This window comes from Haliaeetus leucocephalus, unplaced genomic scaffold, assembly GCF_000737465.1.
Source record: "Haliaeetus leucocephalus isolate CR32 unplaced genomic scaffold, Haliaeetus_leucocephalus-4.0 Scaffold339, whole genome shotgun sequence".
NCBI lineage: Eukaryota > Metazoa > Chordata > Aves > Accipitriformes > Accipitridae > Haliaeetus > Haliaeetus leucocephalus.
In genome coordinates this window covers 10,753,003-10,778,601 of record NW_010972775.1, presented here as the reverse complement: position 1 = coordinate 10,778,601, position 25,599 = coordinate 10,753,003, and the positions used below count along the sequence as shown (strand labels likewise).

Sequence of the window (25,599 nt, the reverse complement as noted above, 5' to 3'; positions counted from 1 at the left end):
CGTTTGTGGGCTGTGGGGGGGGGGGGGGGGGGGGAAGCTGGGAGGGACACTACTGATAAGGTAACACAGGGCAGCTTCACCCTGCCAAGTAACCAGCTGGTCCACATTAAGGTAGCCTTACACCGTCTTGCCTTATGCTTCACCAGGAGACTCTCAAGATGCTTGGACTTGTTGTAATTGTTGCTAATAGACAATAAAAAATACACTTTATCTTTGTTGAATAGGGTTTAGAACAGCCAAGAATCTGAAACATTAGGGAAAAAAACACAAATCCTAATTTTAATCTCCTTTTGTCATTTGTCATTCTTTTGATACAGGTGTGGAGACTGACTGGCTATAATTTAATTCATTCATTTAAAAATGAACATGCTAAGCAGTCCATTTTCAGAAATATTGGTGCTGGTGTCACCCAGATTGAAACTGTGCAAGGCAATCGTATCTTCTCCTGTGGAGCAGATGGCACGCTGAAAATGAGGGTTCTTCCCAATGCTTTCAACGTACCTTCAGGCATTTTTGACATTCTGTAGTGTTATGTGAGCTAATCCTGTTTTTATATAATGTCCCTTTAAGTAGCTAAAAACAGTGATATGCACTGTGGAAAGGAAACATTTTGTTTCCTTTCAAAGGAGTTACTGCAGCATTAAGTATTATGGGGCAAAAGATTAAAAAAAATACTTTTACAACAGGTATATTTTGAGTATGCCCATAAGGATCACTGGTGTGGAAATGCATGTACTGTATTGTAAAAGCAAAGAATTAAACCTAGTACAGTCAGTCACAGGTGGGGTTATTGCTTAATAACCCACAAGCTGCATTTAAGTAAGTGTATTGTAAAGATTCTGACAATTGTCAGTCACTTAACAAGCACTGTGGCTCTACAAGTCAGTAAGCATTTCTGATGTGATTCTGATTATTTTTATCCCAGTTCCCACTAATTGAAGCATGTGTACAACTTCTCATTGTAAAATAGTTTAGTTTTAATTAAAGGTACTCAGTGTATTTGATTTTTGCAAGAAAGTGTAATGGATGCAAATGCCGTGGAATGTGTGCAATCAAGAATGTACTATGAGACATGTATCATTTTATGCTGAGATATTTTTTTCCCCCAGTTAGTATTAATACACAGTTGATACTGTAACTTGCACATCAACACATTTTTAAATGTGATGGTTTTTAATTTGCACACTATTTTCCTTTCTTTCTGACAGCTATGTTTTCTATTAGACACCTGCCTTTACTTTAGGAATGTACTGTAAGCACTAAATGTTTGTAGTGAAGACATCCATGATTCTAGTAAGCTTTTAGTTTTGAAATTCATTTGTCCAGAAAATACTTCATTAAATGAAGCTGTTAAGAGAATACCAATGGGACATATAATGCCACATTTCAGATGAAGGTCAGGCTTTATGTGGCCAGCTAGTAAATAGTGGATAAAACTGGTAATTAAATTATTACCACAGTATATTGTATAAACTATGCAGAGTTCAATATTGTTTGCTTGTAATATAACTAGCTACTGTTGTCAGATGTATTTTTCTGTTGTAAACAAAAAACATGTTCTTAAGAGACTGGAACGGATGTCTGCGTATTTAAATGTTTAACAAACTGTCTTATTCCTCCAATGAAAATTTTGATGTCTGTGCTGTATTGTAAAGTATACTAGAATCAAAAGCACCTTTCTCCAAAGGTGATTTTAAATTGCAGGCTGTGAAGTATGAGAAGTATGAAAAGAAAGAAGAGTAAATGTCATTGTTTAGTTTTCCCTTTGTAATTTAAATAAATTACTTTTATTTCATGGAACAGTCCATTCCAGAACTCCTCCTTTTATTTAAATAGATTTAACTAAACCTCCAGCAGACTAACTGGATACTGCCTGAGCTAGCTTTAACTTGACCTCACACTATACTGAGATAAAAAGGATTAGCTGTTTGCATTTTATTTTCAGCTGTCCTAGAAAAGCATAAGGCTAACAGAATTTAGTTCTTCATTTCCAACAAAGGCAGCTGCAAGAAACAGAGCCTGGTTCTGTCACTGAGAAAAGAGGCAGAATTTGCTGGCCCTCATCTTCCAAGAGGTTGATCTGAGTGTTTCAACAATGACATTCAGAAATTTAACAGCATTTAAGGTAGGCACATTATCTAAAAACTGTCACATCTAGCTTGAACTGTATTTGCCCAAGTATATTGCTGACCTTTTTTTTTTTTAGCCAAAAAGTCTACTTTGTTAGTACCATAATTCAATTTTTGAAAAAAAACCACACAAACACACCATGAAAAAAACTTACCAACAAAAAAAAAGAAAGCCACAAAAGTCAAAAGAAGCGCACGTACACAAAACCGTAGCTCTGGACAATGAAGTTTTGCACTCTTTATAGATATAGATAGAATTCTTGGTAATGAGTTTTGATGTATATACTAGTTCAAAGTATTAATTATGCTTTTTTGTTTCCCTCTGCATCTCTCCCCTTAGCATGCAAGGCCTGAATCCTGGCCTTAGTGCAACCAGCCAGTATGCTGAGAAGAGAGGATGCAGCCCAGGCCCAACCATCACTGTATCACACACTGAAGCTTAGCTGCCACAGAGGTATTTTTCCAGCACATTTGCTAGACAAGGTTCTGCTGGCATAGACGTTCCCAAATTCATTAATCCCTTTGATAGTGCCTGGATGTCACATAGGTATTAAACAGCTCAGTGCAGTTCAGGGTTTAAGTGATACTTTGCTTCTAAGTATTTGGATGAGCTCCATGAACTTTACCAATATACACAGGCAGCTTAGAAATTCAGACAGGGGTTTTCTGAGAGCATGATTCTGAATGTAGATACATGAAGCAACAGTAGGGATTTGTGTTTCAATGTTAAATTTAGAAATCTGAAATACCAGAACAAAATTAAAAAATCAAAAAGTTCCTATTATTTCTTACCTCCAGCTCTCAAAAATTTGAATGTGAATGGGCAATCTCTGAATTAAGATTAACAACACATTAAGTCACTATGCACTGTGATGAATACATGCATTCCTGCTCCAGATAGATACGTTTTTGCTGCTATTCTTCAAAAATAAAGTATACCCTTCATTTTATGATTTCATTTGTAGGGATGGATGTAGGGAAAAATTTTTTTAGAAATATACCTTACTATAATTAAGTATAGTTATAAGCAAGTTATAGTGGTATAGTTTACATGGCAGTGAGGGGCAAAGAAGAGTCTGCAGCAATACAAGCAACTCAAACACTGTTAAAAAGGGAATTTTAATCATAAATTTTACATCTCTTCAATTTTAATACCTCATTACTTTTCTTCCCACACTCCATTTACTAAACACAATTTAATGTATATTCAATATTTAATAATGCCATTATTCCCATTTTCCTTGTACTTGGGCTGGATTTTGCTTTTGATTATGTAACAGTTCACTGGACTTGTCAAATTTGAAGCTTTCTGCTTTTTTCCTATTTAAACAACTATTTCCATCCCCATTAATTTTAACAGCTGTATATCTTTGTCCAAAAAAAAGTTCACAGAGAATCAGTGAAAAGTATTAAGTGAAAGTGACAGAAGTATTTGTACACAAAAGTTCATTATTTAGACATTTATACTAGACCATAATCACTGACTAGAAAATGATTGCAGATAAGATGATTGCAACTGAAAGTTATAAATAGTCTCTACTGAGCACATGACCACAGAATAATCAATGTACATTAGATATAATTATCAGCTGAATAACAGGGGAAAAACAAAAGCAAGTCTGTGCTGTGTGCCAGCTGCAACATTGAACAGCTATTCTTTTAAAAAGATGAGAATGGCCTATGTAATTGAAGTGTGTTTATACAAAGACGCCTAATCTCCCTTTTATGCACACTCACAAACCACCATCAGCGAACAGAAAATTATACCAAGAGACCTCCATGTGTATATCATATAGCTTTAAATAATCTGTTTAGTCAAACATGGCTCCCATACATGACATATTTTAAAATATATTCATCAGCCAAAATGTACAGGGTATACCATTAAGCTCCCATTCTCCCAGGTATACAAATTCTTATCTCTTAGACTGTATGAAAGCATAGCAAGAACAGACTGTGAAGACCGTAACTCAAACCTTGCATCAATCTGCTTCTCTTTCAATAAATCAAAAGCAAAACTTACTGTCATATCCTTAGTATCAGTCACATACATAATCCCACATGCTATGAATGCGTTACCAGCCTTAGATTTAGGATATGTAGTATTGATATGCCGAATGACTGAAAATGTTTCTTCATCAACATGTGCTACTATTATATTTTCGTCAGTGCTTGAGGCATATATAATCCAAAGACCCTTCTCATCCACTGCTACGTTGAAATAAGTCTTCGAGTTAGAAAAGAGGTAGTTACGACCATGATATAAGGCATTTTCAATTAGCAGTGTCCCCAGCGATGCTTTATCAAGCCCAAGTCTGAAATGAGATAAAGTAAGTATTTGGTATGTTATGTTAAAAATTGATTTTTATACACACTGTTGGTTGAATCAATTCAGAGTGCATTATTACTGATAGAAGCATTGCTGAAAATACAGGAGTTCAAGGACCATTCTGATGTCTTTTAAGATTAAGTACTCCACTCAAAGCACCTTCCAAAACACTATGAGAAAATTCCAAAGTAATAGCCACTCTAAAAGGTGCACAAGAGCATGAACTCGCTATGGTAAGTTTCACTTTATTTAGCGTATGAGCTTTATTATCACTAGGATGAAAGAAGAAACTAAAAGGAATGGGTATGAAAAAGGATTAGATACCAGGTGAAGGCCCAGACTTGTGAAATGGAATCTGTACAGAAGTTTGCTTTCTAAGTGGAAACTAAAGGGAGAAAATGTGATTGACCAAACCAGCATGAATACTGGGCAGGTTCACCTAGTCTTAGAATTCCTCTTTTGAAAACAGTTCAGATAATGCAGTGATTTGCTCAAGTGAACATCAAAGGAATAAAAAAATCTACTTTTGCAGAGCCAAAATTCTGACCTCATGCTAGCCTCCAACAGGACAGCCTGAATGTCTCATCTCTGATGCATAAAATTGTTTTTATTCCTTGAAATTCCTTATTAGGATGATAACCTGAGGACAGCAGCATTGAGCGGCTAAATTGAGTTCCTCTACTAGTTTAAGAGGGTAATCAGCTGCTATCAAGACACATTTGCAGTTAGCATTTAATCACTGAATAATTCAGTGCTTTAGCAGAAAAGGCAAAGAGAGTATGCTTTATCCTTTTAAGTAATGCCTTCTGTAACGAAACACTTTTCATTGCCTGACTTCTGTCTAACTGTATAGCTCCATTCCTCAAATGGATGAAAAACATTACTCAATACAGGAATCTCCTACAGTTACAAAAATTTTCTTAAAAGACAGGCTTAATGACAGAAATATTTCAGATCAGGGAACTTACAATAGAAGGAAAAATACTAGAAGGATAATTTTTCTGTGGAAGAGATGTACTGGAAAAATCATCCTAAGTCAAGAATGACTAACTAGATGATTCCCCTCAGCTTTTGTAAAACTCATTGTCTGCAGCAACTCCATGTTCCAGCGGCATGTATGTGCAATAAAAAAGGCTTCAAGGCTGGAGAAGATTTCTGAGAAATATGTGTGTCAACCCAGTTAATCTTGTTAGTTGCTTCACATTTGTAAATAACATCCTGCAAGGACAAGGGCTAGAAGGACAGCCCTTAGCAGGAATAGTCACATAGAAATGCAGATTAAATTTCTACAAAGAGCCAACAAGATAAAAAGCATCTCAAGATTCATTAGGAACGTGCAAGACCTGCAACACAGAACACCCTGTCTTTTCCCCTTTTATGTGAAAATCCTGAAGGGAGCAGAACCGTGAGATTCTCTTCTGCTCCCCCAGTCAAGGACAGTCTAGCCTAGAACTCCAAATGCTTCAGAAATCCCTTAATCTTCTGGCACCTTGGGGTAAATGACAAGAGATAGTGTAATATTTTCATCAACCACAGGGAACTCAGGCTACAAACACTTCTCTGATTGCTAAGATGAATAAAGTCAACCAAAAACAACAGAGGTAGGAAAGCATGTTATGAAACAAAGGAAGAAAGGACAAAGCAATCAATGTCAGGGATCTGACCGTCATGAGAAAACCTGCCAAAGGTCAGACATAGTCTTACCAGCTTTCAAATACAACAGGAAACTCCTTTTAAATATTTTTTTCAACATCTGCAAACTGAACCAACAAGGTCCTCACCTGTTCTTTCCATTAAATCAATACAAAAACTCCCAGAAGCTTTTATGCAGCCCAAAATCAAGGACTTCACTGTCACAGAATTGATAGTACCTCATTCTATCTGTGCTGAAGGTAAATAATCTTAGAGTGAATAACTGAACAGAAAGGCCATCTCTCAGCAACTTCAGAGAGGTTTTGAAAATTCCACAAATAGCTTGCGTTCATCTGTATGTCAAGGCATTTCCCAATTAACAGTACCCAAGCAAAGGTGAGGAACCTCTCTCCTACCATTATGTATCGCTTGGACAGAGATGGTCTTCTACAGATGTATAAACAAAAAGCCCTGAAGATATTTAAAGGAGGTTGCCAAAAAGTGGGCTTGTCTTTGGCAGAATAAATATTATAGAATCCAAGCAGCTTGCTCACATTCCTTGGCATCCAAATGAATATGGGAAGGCAGCACTCACACCTGCTTGGGAATAGACATCAAAGTATAGTGATGTTCTTGGCTCAAACATCAGAGTCATGTAAGAGAACTTGAAAGCAGATGCAATCTTTCACTTGCCCTTGGACTGTCTCTTTGGCTCTCCCCACAAGACGAGATTTTGGTTTTGATTTGTATTGTCTGTCTCTGTCCTCAGTAGAAACTGAAGAAACAGAGATTAATTCCCAGTTCCAATTCAGGGAGATACATTGGGAGAGTTGTAAGAACTTCTTATTATGAGGAAATCAAACAGCGGAGCCACTCCTCCACAATGGAACGTGCAATTCACCAGGTCGCCATGTCCTCAGCTGGTGCCTTAGTGCATTCCTCTGCACTAGCACCATTAACTCAAGCCCTACCAGCTAAGAACAGTGCTATCTGAGAGCAAAGCATGTGCATCAACCCAGCAAGAAGTGCTGGAAAGCCAAGTTCCACAAGTGGGCTACAATCACATAACTGCTCATCTGCATCCCCCAAACTGCAGCTGAACAAATTCTTAACTCTGATGCAGGTAGATGCATAGCTTATTTAAATCAAATACTTTTTTCTGACCCCCAAATTCCTTAATCAGTTCCCCTTTCTTTCCTGCAATTATGAACACAGCAAAGAATCCAAGTGCAAGAACACCCACAGCAATGTAATGTATAATAGAAACCCATTGGACCCCAGGATAGCCAAAAGAAAAATCTGTTGTCACCGCTGCACATGGCATCTTGTTAATCTGGAGGCCCAGTTGTCCTATCACGTAGCAACTACTCAGGTTAACCACTTAGACACAGCGCTGAACTATGCTTAAAGAACTGACTGTCACAGCAGAGTAATGGACCTGGACTACCTTTCCCAGTTCCTCTCCTCCCACAGCATCTGCACAGACAGATGGAAGGCCAGTGGCCCACATTCTAGTTACAAATTGGAAAGAATTAGTAGTTCTGTTCTGGAAAGAATTCTGAACCATTCATCCATTCTTTCAAAAGAAACATAGAAGAGTAGAAAGAAAGTGGTCTGCTTTTCTGAGGTTCACCTCTGTCATTCCAACCCATTGTTTCTCCTTCCACAAGATCACCTGCCTTAAGCCAACTATGTTTGACTTACTTCAGAATGACATTGGTTCCTCCCTTTTGATAGTACAGATGATTGTTTTGTACTGCATGACCACATCCATAAAAGAATCCTGTGATGTTAATGATCCTGTAACTGTCGTTCAGCAAGGCATTGGAATTCTCATATTCTTTTACAGAGTTTCCTAAACGTAGGGGAAAACATGAAAGAAAAAAAAAAAAGGACTATCATTTGGTTCATCTGATTTTGAAATCTCTATCCTAAAATTCAATCTCTACTGAAAGTCAATCTCAATCAAGTATCTGACAGACAATTGTATTTGTGTTTTCAATAGTGATTCAACTTGCTGGAAAAATAAAAATAAAATAATCCAGAGACAAACAACAAAAAAATCTGTAGAATTGGTGTTCAAGGGCCTGCTTCCCACAGACCTGATGGGCCCTAATTCTGAACACAGTTGGTAAATATACAGAAAATATTTCCTTTTTCCACTTAGGTCCTGGAAATTTTCCTGCACAAAATGTAGCTTATGCAGCATCTGATTCATTTTCATGCCTAGCCAAATGAAAAGGCAAAACTCCTAGCTACAATTTAGGCAAGTAAAGCCATAGGAAACTGTTGAAAGAAAAGAATAGAAAGACATGAAACAACAGGTATTTAAACTTGGATTGGTAAAAAAACCCTCTAAAATCCTCAAACTATTTTCAAAATCTGATGTTGACTCTGAAAATGTCTAAAAATACCACAAATGTCTACAACCATATGTATAGTCAAGTACTATACAGGTAATATGGAGAATATTCTGAAAAAGATGTGGGTAAAAAATCCATCATACTTGATTAGAAATATTAGTTTAAGTTGGAGGAATTAAGAAACCAATGTTAATATAATAACTGATTTTTGATCAGTGACTACTACTAGTGTACCTGAAAAATGCATGGTAAGCCAAATCCTTTCATCGCTTATATTTGCAGGTTCCCGCATCCAGGTTCCAAATGTTTGCTGTACACTAACAAAGTGAACAGGACTTCCTACAGATGTTATGACACATTCTAGTAGAGAAAAAGCACATGTCCATTATCTGTGACATTAAAACAGTAAGTTGCAGTTAGTCACGCTCTGTGGGAGGTTACCAGCTTTTTTTGAAGGACCAGGGGTTCTGTCTTCAGCTTTTCCAGCCAGGGTATCATCATTCGGTACAGCACACGTCTCACCTAGAGTTGAGAAAGAAAGGGTAAAACATGTCATTTTGATATGACAGATATGCACATCAGTGACTGCATTAAAATAAAGGAATGACAACTGGGATTTTGTTTCATCTGGGAAAAAAAGGCTTAGGTTGGTCTGGTCAAAAAATGAGATTAAAAAAAGACTTGCTTTCACTTCCACCAAGGAAATGAAGTGTTCCGGCTGGTTTGTTTCCTTAATGTTGTCACGCTGACAGTCAACTTTGAAGAGTAACCGATTTTGCTCAACAGATTTAATTCCTTAGCTGTGAGTTTCTGAGTAGCTGCTTAGAAAGACAGAGTTGCCCCTCTCCTTAGGTAACTTCAGACAACTGAGATAGCTGGCAGCTGGCTGGTTTAGCAGTAATACCAAAAATGCTTTCTTGGAAATGAGTGATGGCTAAATTCAAAAGCTTCATGCCCATATCTACATACACCTGCAGAGGGGGTGTATTCTGTAAGCAACACTGGGAGTTTTGCTTGTGCTGTTAATGCCCGAGACAGTCATAAAGTACTAACACATACACTGAGCACATAATGCGTAAGAATGCAGGTCAGTCATCCATGCCATTAAAGAAACAATATGAAAGACTAAGGGAAATTATACACTATATTCCTTGCCCACATAGAAATGGTTCACATTAGAAACAAACACCTGGAAACATTTTTCCCCATCCCTCAACAATGTAAAGAGTAACCAGTTGGTTTTTCTCTTAGCATTTACTGTTAAAACAATGCTTGAATGAAATTATTTATGGACTTCTTTCTATAAAGCCAGATCCCTCTTCTGCCTTTAAAACAATGCAACACATTTCAGTTTGCTTAGAGTGAATAACCACAGAGAACAGTTCTCAGCTCTTTGCTGAAGATACCCTAATTTCATTGTTGCCTTGTCTTCTAGTTCCATTCTTAACTTTCATCTCCTTACACGTTTCACACTGCTTGACATGCAAATTCTTTTGGATGTACATTTTCGTTGTTGCCTTCCAATATATTTCTGGGATTTATAGGGCTGTGATGAAGTTTAAATGAGAAAGACAGTAAAAATATGAAATAACTATAAAGTAATGCTGAAAAGGTACTGTGACATTCAGGAAAGAAAGGACAGATTATACTGCATTGTTGTTTTCTCCTTTAGGTTATATCCTCTCTTTGTTCACGCAGAAGACAAATACTCCAAGACAGACCACGAACAACATGTATTTCTCCCACCCATTTATCTAGGACATTTGGTGATATGACATTAAAAGTTTGTAAGCGATCACAGTGTATCTCCAAAACAAGGCACAAACAGTCAATCCAACCACAGGACGATGAATGCCTATGGCTAGAATTGAGCAATCCCTTGAGATCCCTTTCCAGCTTCTGGTCTCAAAATATTGTCAAAATATCTCAAAAAGAGGAACCCACTCAGCGAAATTATAAGTTGCAGTGCGCAAGTTAATTTCCTTGGACTGAGTCTGATACAGTTAACTGAATGAGCAGTTCCCTATACAGGAGTTTATCTAAGACTATAGAATAGACAAGGACCAGGTCAGTGTTTGTAGTGAAGCTGAGTGCACTATTTGCATTTGAGAATATCTGCAGTTCTCTCTGAGGACTTCCAGCAGCATGAAACAGAAAGCAAATAAGATTAAAAAGACAGTTTTCAATGAGAGACTCATGAAATTTTCACTGCTTTCTTTCCATTAAAAAAACCACAAATATCTTACTGATTCCTATCATAAAATATTCTGGCTGAGAGTTAATGGAGTTTACAAGACATTAAAACTATTGATTTGGTCTGTCTGGGGAGGATGGGAAGGATGGAGTGAGGGAGTGTGGAGCAGGGATGTTTTGTTTCTTTTCGAATTAGCTAACAGTACCACTGAGAACAAATACACCTGAGCTTCCAACTAATGATTCTCTTCTCTTAAAGAAATAAAGTTTTACCTGATTCAAAATTTAATTTAAAGAAACCATTCTTGTATTCTTATGTAATAAGTTAATTACAGTTATAAATCAGCATGAGTATTCTCTTTTCTTCAAAGGGATGTGCATATTTAATTACAAAAGCTGTCTCATTCTTTGAATTTTGGTAATAAGACCTCACAGCCTACTGACTCACAAAACGTAAATGCTCACTGAGGAAGATTTCATCTTTGCAGAGTTATCTGAGTATAACTCCCATTTGCACACTGGGATTTCAAATCCACCAGAAACCCATCAGATAGCTTATCCTCCAAAGTACTTCAGTCCGTTTCAACACTTGAGAAGAGGCTACCTGAGTAAATGGTCCAATTATATCCTGTACAATAGTTCATGCATTTCTGAATTTCAAATAGGATGAGATTTCTGTCTCAGCTATCTACTTTCCATTGTAAGGAGGCTCTTTGGGCTCTGTTCTGATACTTCAATACCCAGAATCACCTGATTTAGATTTTTACATGCTACTACCATTACAATGACATGCTATATTAAAAATAAGAGGTGGAAAAAATTGATATGTGTTCCACCCAGTATTAAATATTCACTGGTTAATAGCATTTATAATAATAATTAAAAAAAGATTTCTCATCTAAGCAAACTATGCAGAATGATGGTGACAAAAAAAACATATCACCCTATTAATGGTGAGACATACAAACTGCTCTGCTTGTTTCACAGATAATAACTGCATGAGTTCTTGTGCTATTCTCTTTCGGTATGCCTATCAAGAAACCACATTCCCAGTTACAGAAGAAACCCCACTTTACCAAACACTTTCACAGATAACTCTCCTTTTCTCTAGAAATGTGAAAGATTGGTAACTGAGACATGCTTTCCTATATTTTTTATAGGATTACTCTGACCTCCCTGAAGACAGGCATCTCAGCTGGGAGGAAAATTTATCCCAGAACTGTAAGGATAGCAACAGTCACTGAAAGCCACAACCATCTTGAATGCAATACCATCCAGGGGTAAAGGAGAAGGGCAGCCAGATCCAGTATGTAGATCCAAAACCAAAAGTTCGCTTCCATTCTCAAGCTGGAGTAAGCTAGTAATACAATGCTGTTCTTGCACCAGCTTCTCTTTGCTTTCCATAATCTGCTAATACCTTGAACCACAATTTTCCAGTTACCACAATACCACAGTGTTTGTGGAACCCATGTTCCTGAGCATCCAAATCACCAGCTCCTCTCATCTTCTACTGCTAATTCTGCACTGGCCAAAAATAAAAAGGCTCTCCTCTTCCAGTATGTGTAGAAATGATTTGAAATGCAAGTCTCAAAACCACATTTTTTTTTGAGAGTTTTCAGGAATGGATGATAACATTTTTGGCCAAAATTTTCAGAAGTCCAGCAACTTCATACATCCATCCTGAAATACTTTTAACACATAGCTGTTGATTTTCACAACAAAACAATTAAGAACATCCTTCATTTCCAAGCACCAGCCTTCCCAGCCACACCCACTCCCCCCACCCCATGTGCCTGAACTGCCACTGAAAAGCATTAGAAAAATCAAACTCTCATTTAATAGTTCTAATTCCAAACAGAATTGTTTAGAGCATTAGAGAGATCAAAGACAACAGAGATTACATTTTCTTTTCAATGTTGTTGAAAATAAAGCTGATTACAAAACTTGCGAATACTTTCAAAGAGTCTCAATGTCCCTGTAAACCTCTTAGAAGCTATTCCCACTCAAACATGCAAAAAGAAATACAAGCCTATCTGAAAAACCCAGTTTAAAATTAAATGTTTCTATGATAAATATATATATCTGTAAAAATACAGTAAGAAATGTATTTACTATAGAAGGGGTTTAGAATATTAATATAGTCTTTGGTACCACATTGACACCAATGCTTTCTTCCACAAAGTATTTACCTATTATTAATATATTTAAATTCATATAAACTTCAGGCATGGAAAAATATGATCAGTACACTGTATCTGTCAATATATTTACAAAATACATTGTTCAAGACAGCCGAGTATTTCCAACCAGTTACCTGCTGGAGGAGATACCTGCCAACTAACTTTCTCTATATGTGCTCCACGCAGCAGAGGCAGTGCTTTACTCATTAAAAAATGCACGTGGGCACATGCACAGACACACATGGATTGCATCTGAGGCACAATTTTAATCTATTTGAGAAAAAGATCTTCGAAAACATGGATAGAAGTTGTGACATGAAACACTGACATGATTTTTCAACAACCCACAATATCAAGTTAAAATCAAGAGGATTTACTAGTATCCAGCACACCTGAAAATCATGCCAGAGATATCTCATAGCAAACTCTTAATTATGTCAGCACCCTAATCAGTGACTAAAAAAAAAAAGCGTAGCAGCTGCTACACTTCAGCATACAGTCTATGACCTGGCAGTCTGGATACCGATATTTTGGTTCTAACAGTATCTGCTGTGCAATTTGCAGCCATAGTTTGAAGGGAATCTACTATGTCTTTAATTTTTCCTGAGTATTAGAATTAGCCATATATCTCACCAACACAGCTACAGTAAAGGAAACAAACAAGACTTACGATCCACCTGTCATTTGGGATACAATAACGATAAATACCAACAACGGAAAAGAACTCAAGATGACCCTGCTCCAAAACTTACATATTCAAATAGACACAAAGCCTCAGAGAATCCTTTTGTATTCCTCCAGCTTTTAAAAGTCTTAGCTAGTTCAAGCTTGCTTCAGTTCTGCCAAAGACCAGGCAATTTCATTTTGTAGAATACAGAGAAATGTAGCCTGGTTAAGAGGTGTTATAGTTACATGTAAAATTAAAGTTCGGTATTTAAAAGCTAAAAATTTCAAGTGCATTTCTCTTACTTTCCAAATATACCCCACCTACCAGAAAACACCATGTGTAAATGCTTTGCCTGAGCATTAGATTAAAAGACTAATATGATACTGGAGATCGCTTGCTGCCTTATCCAAATTATATTTCAGCAAAACATCTAAGCACATGCTCAGCTTGAAGTTTGTGCAGTTTTACTGATGCCAGCAAAATTAAACACATGCTTACTGGTTTTGTGAGACTTAGAGTAATGGGTTTAATCTTGAACCTGTTTCTAATACTAAAAGGAGCACTAGAAGGAACTAACCTGTGCATTTGCTGCTGTATATGTTCTCCTGAAGCTGTGCTTTGCCTTTACCTTTACGTTTTCCTGGAGGCCCCGGGGGTCCAGGTGGTCCAGGGGGCCCTGGGGGTCCAGGTTCCCCTTTTGAACCTATGTACAAAACAGAGTACAATGTCACAGGCCCCGTAGGCAACAGGCAACCTGCAGAGAACTGTACGTGTCCACATGATGGACTTTGAGAGATCTCAAAAACAGCCTCTCTCGTCTTAAGAGGTTTCTGCATACAGAAATATGGTGCAATAAACTCATTGGGATACTGTTTGGTAGAAGATGAACCATACAGAACTTCAGAAGTTGTAGGACATCAATGCAATTTATCTGTCTGGATTACAGGCATATTAGAGAGCTATAAAGCACCGTTACCTTTTACTTACTGTATCCTAAGACCTTGTCCTGGTTTCAGCTGGGATAGAGTTAATTTTCCTTCTAGTAGCTGGCACGGTGTTACGTTTTGGATTTAGTATGAGAAGAATGTTGATAACACACTGATGTTTTCAGTTGTTGCTAAGTAGTGTTTAGACTAAGGCAAGGATTTTTCAGCTTCTCATGCCCAGCCAGCGAGAAGGCTGGGTGTGTTTCCCCACACTGGGTGGGGGGAAGTGAGCGAGCAGCTGCATGGTGCTTAATTGCTGGCTGGGGTTAAACCATGAGAGACCTCAACTTCAGATGCTACAGTACGACAATTTTATACAGCTTATATTTGTGGCTGCTTCATGTATTCCCGAGTGGAAACCTGCCCCTCATTTTCTAATAGAAAAATAAAACTACACTGCAAGAGCGAGCAGGAGGAGGTCAACTGTCTGGAAGTGTACTGGAAAGGGTGGAATTCATGCACGCCTCAACCCAAAGCCCAAGCAGAAAAGTTTTTGTGAAGACTTGCATTAAAAAGAGAACATAATCTCCTGGACAGAGCGATACTCAGACTTCACTGTGGATAAGATGGTTATGCTGGTTGGTCCTACTCCTGCAGATCACATTCATGCTTCAGAAGCAGAGTATACCTTTTTCTGTCAAGTACACTTGCAAGAGAGCTCCTAAGAGCACTTCTTCCTACCTTCTAGTATTATATCATTGTTTGCATCCCCCTTTTCACCCTTGGCTCCTCTTGCACCTTTTCCTCCTGGCATACCATCCTTGCCAGGTAAACCCATTTCTCCAGGTTCTCCTTTCTGTCCTTGGTCACCTTTTGGTCCTGGCACACCTAGAAATAAAAAGCATTTCAGTACCAAGAACGCTGCTCCAGTATTAAGCATCGATCAGTACATTTTTTTAGTAGAAAACATATTCAATCTAGTTGGTTTTTTCACCTGTATTTAACTAGGTAGCTGTAATTTGTTCTGATTTCAAAACAACCTTGTAACCTAATACGATGAAGGGAAACTGTGTACAATCCATGTGGCACAAATAATACATTCTTTACCTAGCGATCTCTGAGTTTTGAACATGAAATATATAGACCTGGGCCTCGTTAACACTGGCTGGAGAGTTTCTGGTTAAGTAGGAATACTAAGGGAAGATGTGAAGCAAAATATTTATTTCACATTTGTAAGGCATTAAAGGACATTTTCATGGTTCCTCTAGAATTTTTCTTAATTAGGCACTAACGTTACAACACACGTTGCACTTCTAACATTTTCCACTGTCCCAACGGAGCATAGAGCTACCTAGTAACATATTCACATGGCTACTATAACCCTCCCTCTACACTTGTTAGAAGCACGATCAGTCCGCATACTTTTTGCACTTCATCATTTAGTAAAGTAACATATCTAAGAAGGTATTCCTTTGTCCTGTGTGATTTAGTTGTGCAATAAGGAAAACAACGGCGTGTTTGTACAACTGACACACCAAATCCTTGCACGGTCTACTTTTGTGGCAGTTAGTATTTTCTTGCTTTAGGAGAGAGAAACGTAACAGTTGTACAAATAAAAATGTCAGTATTCTTGCAGGCACAGGTTTCAAATAAATGACATTTGTTAATACTTGAGAAGAAAATGCTTGGTTTTCTACTTATGCTTCTTCTATTTAAATAGATTTTGTGAAATCAGAAACAGAATTACAGTTTTGGGGTGAAATCTGAAATGTGTCTTTGGCAGAGTTGCCACCTGACTCTCTGAAGACTGGTTCTCACTTTCATTTCCATTTTTAAAAATCCGTTGAGGATACTGAAGCGACAGACCATGTCGTGTCTCAAGACATAGTAGACAATTGTTCCACTTGTACCTGCCAGCAAGCCCGCACGGCTAGGTGCAAAAGCCAGGATAATAAATGGGCCCCTATAAACACCAGCCGGCTAACATCAGCCTGCCTACTCATCAACATACCCTTCCTCTTCTCTACCCCCTCTCAGGTCTACCACTCTGATGCCCTTTTCTCTCCTTACCCTCCTACCACACACAACACGCTGCTTTCTCACTCTGCCTTGAAGGCACCAATTATCCATCGGTGCTGGCACATAGCTATTGTGTGTCAGATAAGTCAGGGGATAAACCAATTACTGCTTCACAACTTCACGGTAGTTTACAGGCTCTGAGCGCAGGAACGGCCTCCCTGCCACTTCAGCTACCGCGCAGCGATCTGTTGAATCTAGCGTGCCAGGTCTACTACTGTTCTCTATAGTCGGCCTTTGCCCTGACCCATTTCCTCACGTGCTGATGAGCTGGACAGCTAAGAGACGACAGCACTTCTGCTGCTGGTTCTCTCTGTTCTTAGCAGAAACGTGTCACGGTGACATCAGCAAGTTAGGCCAAATAGTTTCCTCGACCAGCACGGAAAATTGCTTGTGAGCTACACACAGCCTATGGACTATTTAGCAGAGCTGCTCTATCTGTGCCAGCTACATCAAACTAGTACCTGGAGACGTAGAAACAAAGTTTATCGGAGACTAAAAAAAAGTTTCCTGCACCAAGAGTTTCCAGCCTAAATGGACAATACAGAAAAGAAGAAAAATACGGGCATATACTGCTCCTGCCATAGTTATTATGAATCTGGAACCAAAACTGTGGTAACAACTTCCACCCCCAAACTCTGGCTTTCTTTTTTTAACACATCTGAAGTCAAGGAGCCATTATGTTGGCAGGTTGAGGGAATGGAAATATTCTTACAATAACAGTATTTGCTAGCAAGTTCAGAATACTAAGATTCAGTTAAGTGCATTCACTAGCTTTAATTTGCAATATTCTGTAGTGTACGTATACCATCTTCCTCGCTGTGGAGTAAGTCTGAAGTAATCTACCAAAGCTTAGTATAAGACAACGAATGCTACAGAATTCTGTAACGTGCAACTTCTTTGTAAACACTGAAACCCTTCTCCCTGTACAAAAGTCTGAAAGTAACTACATCTGAATGTAACAGTAAGAAAGGATTTCTTTTTTAAACAACCACTAAAAAAAAAAAAATACCTATTTTTCCTCTTTTTCCATTTATTCCTGGTTCTCCCTTTTGTCCTGGTATACCTGGGACTCCATCTGATCCATTGTAGCCAGGCAGTCCATCAAGTCCAGGAGGTCCTGAACAAACCAAAATTCAGCATAACTGAATTTTCACTGTTAAATGCAGTTTATACTTAAATCTACTCTATTTACATATAGTGTGTTTGTGGGGGGTTTTTTCTTAGACATACAAATTCCTCTACTTGGCCATTACGTTCTCCATGCCAACAGAGTACCCTCCTAAAACACACCAACAAAAAACCCACCGCCAAACGAAACCAAACAATACAAACAAAAAACACCCACCCACAACAAACAAAAACTGTGAAACCAAGCTTGTTTGCCCTGGCCTTAGCATAAGAAAACTGACTGAAATGAATACTGCACACATTTTGCATTAAGGCCAACACACAGCAGCCTTTTGGATTCCACCTCAAGGACAAACACAGTGGAACTCATCCTGTTTCTGAATTTGGTAGTGATTATAACATCTTCCACAAGCCACATCAGCTTCAGTGTTGCTTATGATATTGGCCAGGCTAATCTAACACAAGAAAAGCATTTACCTACTTGTCCAGAATACTGTAGTGCCAAACCATGACTGGTTGATAGACATCACTCCCTCTTCGTCGCTATTTGAACCCCCAGAAACAAAAAGCACCTGATAGTTTTCTGATACAGAGAATTATTCTAAGCAGACCCACAGCTAAAGAAGCACAGAAAAAAAGCAAGTAACCATTCACATAGCCTAGCAACCACAGGAGTGAGAACAGAGTGAGAGAATTAAATAAGAAAGGAAGAAAAGTTATGGGGGAGGTGGGAGGGTGGAATTAGTAACCAACATTTTTTTAAAGAGATGGTTTTAGTGTTAAATTATAACATCAGCTTACTTGGGGGATGTGTGTGTATATATACACACACACACACTCATCTCTTCAGCTGAATGCTACTTAAACACTCAGTTCTATCTGGTTTTGATCAAATATGTTTTAGCAAATGTGAAACTTTTCTATTCCCTCCCCTAGAAAAGTATAATGTCTAAACCCACCCCCCTCTCAGAAAGGGCATGGGTTGACCTAAATACAAAACTCGTAAAGGCAGGCAGTCATTCAGCCCTCCCTCATTCTAATTAGCAAAGGAAGACTGTTCTGTAAAAGATACATTTCTACATGTCAACAATTTGTACCAGCAACAGTTTCAACTACCCAAAAATGTTACTGCAATTGTCCAAGTATCTTACCTGGGGGACCTGGGGGTCCTACAACAAGAACAAGAACACAAAAAAGAAGAAACGGTGAGTTTAACCCAGCAAGAAATCAAAAAGCAATTCCAAACTGAACTGATTAGCATTTAATCAGAACAGTAAAAGGGGAGGAAAACCCCTCAAATTTCAAAATTAACACCTATGGATTTAACTGCTTTGTATTATAACTATTTGAGCATTAGCAGAAACTCAGACTTACTGAAAGAGTATCTTTAAAAGCAATTAGATATACACATATGTTCTGCTTTTTGCAAATTTCAGATGATAAAGGTTTGATAAACAACTACCTCTACAATGTAATCTCACTGTCAGGGGCTTAGGTGCCTTTACAATGCCAGGATGCAAGGCATCTACCAATCAGTACATTTCCTTTATGTAAGTGTTCTCCAAGATCCTGTTATAGTAGAAGAAGAATAGCTTTACAATACTGATGAATGTCACAATTAAAAATCCTGTTGAAAATACACATTAAAAATACATGCTACACTTCTCCATGTTTTATGGATATTTCATCACAGTTCACAATTCAGACTATTTCAATAGAAAGAAAAAAAAAGGAGGGGGAGGGGTGCGTCATTCCTATTAACTACATCTAAATCACAATCAGGCTTTTCCCATGTAATTGTTCTCCAGACCAGACCAAGCTCCTCACAGAACCTGGTTGGTGTATTAGAAATTGGACTGGCTTCAGTTATTCAGCAACATGTAATACAATACAATCTGTCTCACTCTCTCTGACTCAGTTCAAGTATAGGGCCTTAATGGGAAGAAAGCATAGCAGGCAAGAGTAAACCAGAAAACGTTTCTGGAACAAGATTTATCTTACATGATCCCCCACACACATTAAAAAAAAAACAAAACAAACAAAGAAAAAAACCCCACCAAACCAAAAACAAAAAAAGACCACACCACAAAAACCAGATGGGAAAAGCAGGTTAGGAGAATACAAAGAAAGGTGGTAGTTGCAATTAAAGAACCAAATTAGTTCTGTGAACATTTTTATCCAGCCAAAGTACCATTTTGTTTCAGCAAAACTCTCTACAACAGAAAGTAACAGTAATTACTAGATTTCCCTAAAGAAGACAATTTTCAGCATTAATTAGAAAGCGCTATGAGGAAAGTGAAAACCATTTTATAATACCATTACAGCAATTATCTCTTTTAATCAGTACAGGCAGCAACATCAGTTAACATCTTTCTGCCAATTTTCCAGTAAATGACCATTTTTTTCCACCCTACAATGTTATGTCCATTAATGCATTCAATTACATCCTCATCTCAAAAACTGAGGATCTTGATTATCCTTGTATTAGCATAAGATAAAGAGGAAAGGTGCTTGAAAAGTAGCAAACGTCACAGAGGCCTATAGCAGAGAAAGCCAGTAATGGAGACAAGATTTAATAGTGTCAAGAGAGCAAAAAGGTGCAGAAGGCACCAAGTAGCATGAATTCAGAAGTCTGGAGCCCAAAGAAGCAAACTTTTAGGTTGTCTGCTGTTCAGCCTCAGTTGCAATCAGAACTGATCTACAATTTCGGAAGTAGCATTTAACATCTGTGTGTACTATGGTAATTCTCATTTAAGTTGAAATCAGTTGAGCCAAGTGGACCTTCCAGCCATTTGAAAACACAAACCAGACAGCAAGTGAAGCATCTTCTTAACCTCATAAAAAGTGGCTTATTTCTGATCTTCTCATTTCCAAAAAGAATAAGACTCAGTCTGTTACAGACTTCGAAGCTGGACCATAGCCCTTAAATTGGCTGCTACCTGACATTCTCTTCACCAAATCACATAGAAACTTCTCACATCATCTCCTGTCCCAGCCATCAGCCATTCAGACGCCTCACTGGTAACACGTGAAACCCAACCTCCTGTTACCGTGGTCCAACGCAGGGGAGGCAAACGCGTCGCTCATCAAAGTCCCACTACTCCACAGCAATTTGAACAATGGAATCCCGTTTCTACACTCTAATATGTTCACCCCATGTCAGCCTTGAAGTGTGGGGACATACACAGAAATACCAAGACTAAACCTCAACTAAGTCTATGAGATTTGCTTATGAAAATTACATGGGAAAGAAACAGCTCCACGTAATGTCAACTGAGCTCCTTAAATTCCAGCATTTATAGTAAGGAGGTATAGATAACTCCCAAAGTAGCACCTATTATCTTTTTTAAAATAAATAACCCAATTGATATGTAAATTCTGATAGAGTAAATAGCATAGTTCTTTGACGCAGTCATTGACCTCAAGTTCTTCGAAAACATTGTAATTCTGTATTCCAGAAGATAACATAGGTGTAATGCTTAAGGCAATAAACATACCTGTTAAGCAGATCCCTTTTGTGCTGTTACATAAATCCACCATCACTCGGACCTAATATTGCAAAGAAAACAAAGTTGAAAATGATGCATGCCATAAAAGTATCTAGTTTACTTTGCCTACAGAAAGAATTCCAAAAACAAAGATACAACTGTCCCCTCTGTACTTGTAAGAATAAACTGTTTAGAACTACCTTAACATTGTGACGCTACCCATCTCTTCAGGCAGCAATTCTCTTATAGAAATCTGTTCAATATACCTCATTTTAAACCTCACTGAAAACACGAAGGAAATATTGGGCAGACAACTCCATACATCATCTAGGCATTAAAATTCACACATTACTGTAAAACATGTGGTTGTCCATGCATTGACTCTATTGGTGGAAGGTATTAAAAGCCAACATAAGCCAATGAAAATTACATTCAATTTTATTTTATATTGGTATCAACTCATGGATACTTTTCCAACACAGTATATCCAGTGAGAAAGATGACCTATATTCCAGGTAAGCGATTTCTTATCTTGGAATGACCAAGATCTGCAAATTTGGAATGGACCTTCATCCATTCAAAATACTTCATCCCAACAATGACAGACTTTATAAAAACCAAGCTGGAAGAGATAGTCATACAGATGCTTTTAATCTACAATAGACTAAAATTTATCAATTAAAAAGTCGTCTTTGCAAAATACATGGGTTTTGGCTGGGCCAAAATGTAATTCACATTACATGTCCTGCATGCTGAAAGTCAACACTCTAAAATGTTTTGCAACTCGCAAAACATCCAGCAGAAGTAAGAGTATTATGAACAGGAGCACTGAAGTGCCTCAACTCTTTATGGGAAAGTCTAATGTTCATAGTTAGAAAAGAATAAGATTGTTATTTCAGGGCTGTGCAATATATGATAATTTATGAACTATTCACCCAGAGTTGCACATTTATTCATCTTTGTACAATTACTCCACTTACAAATAATGGAATGCACTAGTCCCAAAAGACAGAAAAAACAAGTGCAAGTCAATCTGAAAGGCAGACTGATGTTTAATCCCAGCAAGGTTATTTGCCGTCATCAATCTTTATTTTTACAATTAATGCATCATTAGCTTCAAGTGACAAATCTAACAGACTCAAATAAAGGACAATTATTTTGACGGCAAGTATTCTTTCGCTGCAAAATCAAACTATGTTTGACTATGGATTTCAATTCTGTCAGATACATACTGAGAATTTACTGGATTCCAGACTGCACTGGATCAGCTCTTATATTTAGAAGTTTTAGACTCAATTTGAATTAGCTGAGAAGAGCTAACTGGTTTTGAATAGCAGAATTTGCTTGTTCTCTTTCCCCTCACACCCCTCAAAAACACTTGGTTTCTACCCTGTAATTTGTACAATACACGTTGTCCACATGCGCGCTAATTCAAACTGCGTTTTAATCTAAATGGTTTTGTTGAGGTTGCTGAAGTGATTACGACTTGCTTTGGGGCCCTCCAATTATCTCAGCACTATTATTTTTACCAATCAGTGCAATTCAGGTGATAACTAAAAAACATGGCACTCAAGAAGTGAGCGCGTTACAGCAAATAGCCTACAACAGAACCTCCAGCTTAACTATGAAAGATGAGTACACCAGTCATCCAATCAGCCAGCATCACCTTTGCCATGAAGAAAAGCTACAGAAAAAAGTATCTTATTTAATTGCTAAATGCTTAGTTTTCTCCTGAAGAAAAGGTGGGGGGAAAAAAAAAAAGACAACATAAACTATGAAGCAACTACTCAGATAATTACATATCCATAAGCTACCACCTCTTGCACTGTCTTCAATCTCACTTTCAAACTTACTGCTCTCAAACTTATTAGACTATTACCCTCTCATCAGCCTCTCTACAGCAGCAGATTTGCCATTTTCCTATTTTTATTCTCTTTCAACATAAATATATATATTTATAAATACAGAAATAAATAAACAGAAGGCCCAGAACCAAAAACGTACTCACGTTATGAAAGCTAAAATACAATTTTTTGATGCCTAAAGTTATTTCAAAGATTCTTCAACAGTGGCCACAACAGATCTCCCTCGCCCAGCAGCTGTGTAGAGCAGTAGGCTATTGCTACCTGCAGCACCGATCTGCAGAAATCTGTGCCTCTGCTACAAGAGAGATCCCGCTCGGGCAAAACCTCCATTCAGGCCCCACATTCAACAGAGGCTGGAATTTATATCCTAAGGCCCACCAGCGTAGTAGGGATCATCTCACCAGCTGTAAGGAACTTTGTCTCACGCCACAGAAGTATTCAAGCCTTCATATTACGTTAGTGGGAGTTAGATACAAAATACAAAAATGCAGGAGTGGGAGGGGGGGGTGCCTGAAAATTTTTCTAAGGACTTTTTTCCCCTTGAGCAAGTGGGTCTGCACACAGTTACACACTCTTCTGAGCAGCAGGCAGAATGAAAAATATTTGATGGAAATCTTGTAAGAACAAAAAGGCACGACCGCCCCGAGCGACTCCCTGTGGGATACACACATTTAAATGAAGCACATCGCCCACAGCAGTAGTCACAGCGGTGATGTAAATGGAGGAGCTGCACAAGTGAATAGTCTTGCCACATGCTGTTAAAATATACACTGTGTCACTCGGTGCTATTCGGAGGGGGCAATAAAACTCATTTAATCCATACATGCTACCCAATGACAGGGGAGTAGCATATTTAACTGCCACCGTCAAAATCATCTAGACATCCAACTGCCATTAACGATTGAAGTCTGAACTCCTAACGGCAAATGGCATCAACAGTGTTCAACCCCTATCAGGATCTGAATCTTTTCTCTGATAATTTTATTTGTGGATCCCTTAGACTCAAAGAAGAAATTCAGATCAGATGGAACAAAATGAGCTTTGGCTGCCAAACACAAAGATGATTTCTTAAAAGAAACAGGAAAATGTTTTGACTAAGTGTTTTGATGAAAAGCTTAGATACAGCACACAAAAATTCTTCACTAGGGCAGCAATTTTTTTAACATTACCTGATCCAAAAAAAAAAAAAAATAAAGAAAGAAAACACACTGTTTTTTTCCATTTTTTTTTATATGTTTCTAGAAAGTCATTTAAGTTTTTGAATTTGAAATAACCCTGTTCAGTAATAGTAACTTGAGAATTATAATCCAAAAAAATAATGTTTTACCTTCCACTTTGACCTAAAATAATGTTTAATTTTTTTTTCTGAATTGCCAAAGAGCTGAAATGTGCATTATTCATGTTATTTTTAAGACCAGTTTGGGTACAAAACCATGTGATTTTAAGACTACAGAAAATTAAACACTCTGGTAAAATGCACAGGGTCCAGCGAAAAATGTTGCTACTTTGATAAGTGGCATTGGAAACCAGAACCGAATATCCAGTATCTTTCAGTTTTGCCTCTCAATAAAAAGACATCCTTTGAATTACAGAAGTCTTGTACTGCAAATTCTCAACTCAGAGCATAAGGACTTAAATGGCCTAAGCTAAAAAAAAAAAAAAAGTAACCATTATTTCTTCTAATCCCCCAAACAATTGCATAATCAGAACTCTATGCTACGAACACCTCTGCTCTGCAATCTCGTTAGCTCTAATATTAATGGAGATGTTATCACTGTAAAATCATCATTGCAATGGTTTATTAAAAAAACGCCAGCAGAAGATTACAGAAAAGGTATTTTCTGTAAGTAATTTTTTAAACCAGTAACATTATTTACATAAGTAAGAGCTTGAGTTAGCCTTTTCTGCTTTTTGGTGGGCCTAGGCCTGCAGTCCTTACTGGGACAGAATCTCCGCTAAGGTTCCCTCAACAGTGATATTTTTCTTGCATTTCTTCTGACTCGGAACTTAACGGCTTTTTCAGTCTACTCAAAATGTTTCAACTATACGACCTGTATAAGTTCCCAACTACACCACCCAGCTCCTACCGAGCAAGGATAATCTTTTCCACCGAAGAGCTAGAACACTGGGTGGTTTTGCCAGGGAAAGAACACACGGTTCTCTTCTGGCCCGTCAAGTACTAGCTGAACTTTAGCGCTTACTGAAAGGGCCCCCTCAGTTTCAAAGAAACGGGACGGTAAAGTTGGTCCGGTGCCGAACACCATCAAACACACACACACACACGGGGTTCTGGCAGCGGGGCAGGGATTTAAAAACCTGAAGCCTTGGAAACCGGAAGGCTGCCTTTTTGCGGCAACCCCAGTTCGGAAGTGTCCTTCAATCCACGCTCCCGGCAACCAACCTCACTCCGTCCGCCTACGCCGCTGTCGCCTTGAAAGTTTCATCCTAACCCGCTTCATCCCAACCCATCCCCCCCGCCCCCTCGGCCCATGCAGGTGGCAGTAGGGCAGCTACTGTTTCTATGCCTGTCGCGGGCAGCGCCCCACGGAGGGCAGCGCCCCACGGAGGGCAGCGCCCCACGGAGGGCAGCGCCCCACGGAGGGCAGCCCCCCCCGGAGGG

At 38.3% G+C, this 25,599-nt stretch overlaps 2 protein-coding genes across 4 annotated transcripts in view; one reads left to right on the top strand and one right to left on the bottom strand.

Moving 5' to 3' along the window:
* Nucleotides 1-664, top strand: part of DMXL2 (Dmx-like 2) — a 54,760-nt gene extending 54,096 nt beyond the window's left edge. For all 3 annotated transcript variants that reach the window (XM_010571854.1, XM_010571853.1, XM_010571852.1), the window contains one exon: nt 318-664. In XM_010571854.1, the coding sequence (XP_010570156.1) occupies nt 318-527 (210 nt within the window). In that variant the 3' untranslated portion in view covers nt 528-664. The remainder of the gene's footprint in view (nt 1-317) is intronic.
* A 3,042-nt stretch (nt 665-3,706) lies between these two features.
* The window catches only part of GLDN (gliomedin), a 23,749-nt gene continuing 1,856 nt past the window's right edge, over nt 3,707-25,599 (bottom strand). The window contains exons 2-10 of the mRNA XM_010571850.1: nt 21,124-21,175; nt 18,778-18,795; nt 17,508-17,615; nt 15,161-15,307; nt 14,071-14,196; nt 8,895-8,975; nt 8,688-8,813; nt 7,795-7,945; nt 3,707-4,444 (exon numbers count right to left, since the gene is read on the bottom strand). Of these exons, the coding sequence (XP_010570152.1) occupies nt 3,988-4,444; nt 7,795-7,945; nt 8,688-8,813; nt 8,895-8,975; nt 14,071-14,196; nt 15,161-15,307; nt 17,508-17,615; nt 18,778-18,795; nt 21,124-21,166 (1,257 nt within the window). The 5' untranslated portion in view covers nt 21,167-21,175 and the 3' untranslated portion in view covers nt 3,707-3,987. The remainder of the gene's footprint in view (nt 4,445-7,794; nt 7,946-8,687; nt 8,814-8,894; nt 8,976-14,070; nt 14,197-15,160; nt 15,308-17,507; nt 17,616-18,777; nt 18,796-21,123; nt 21,176-25,599) is intronic.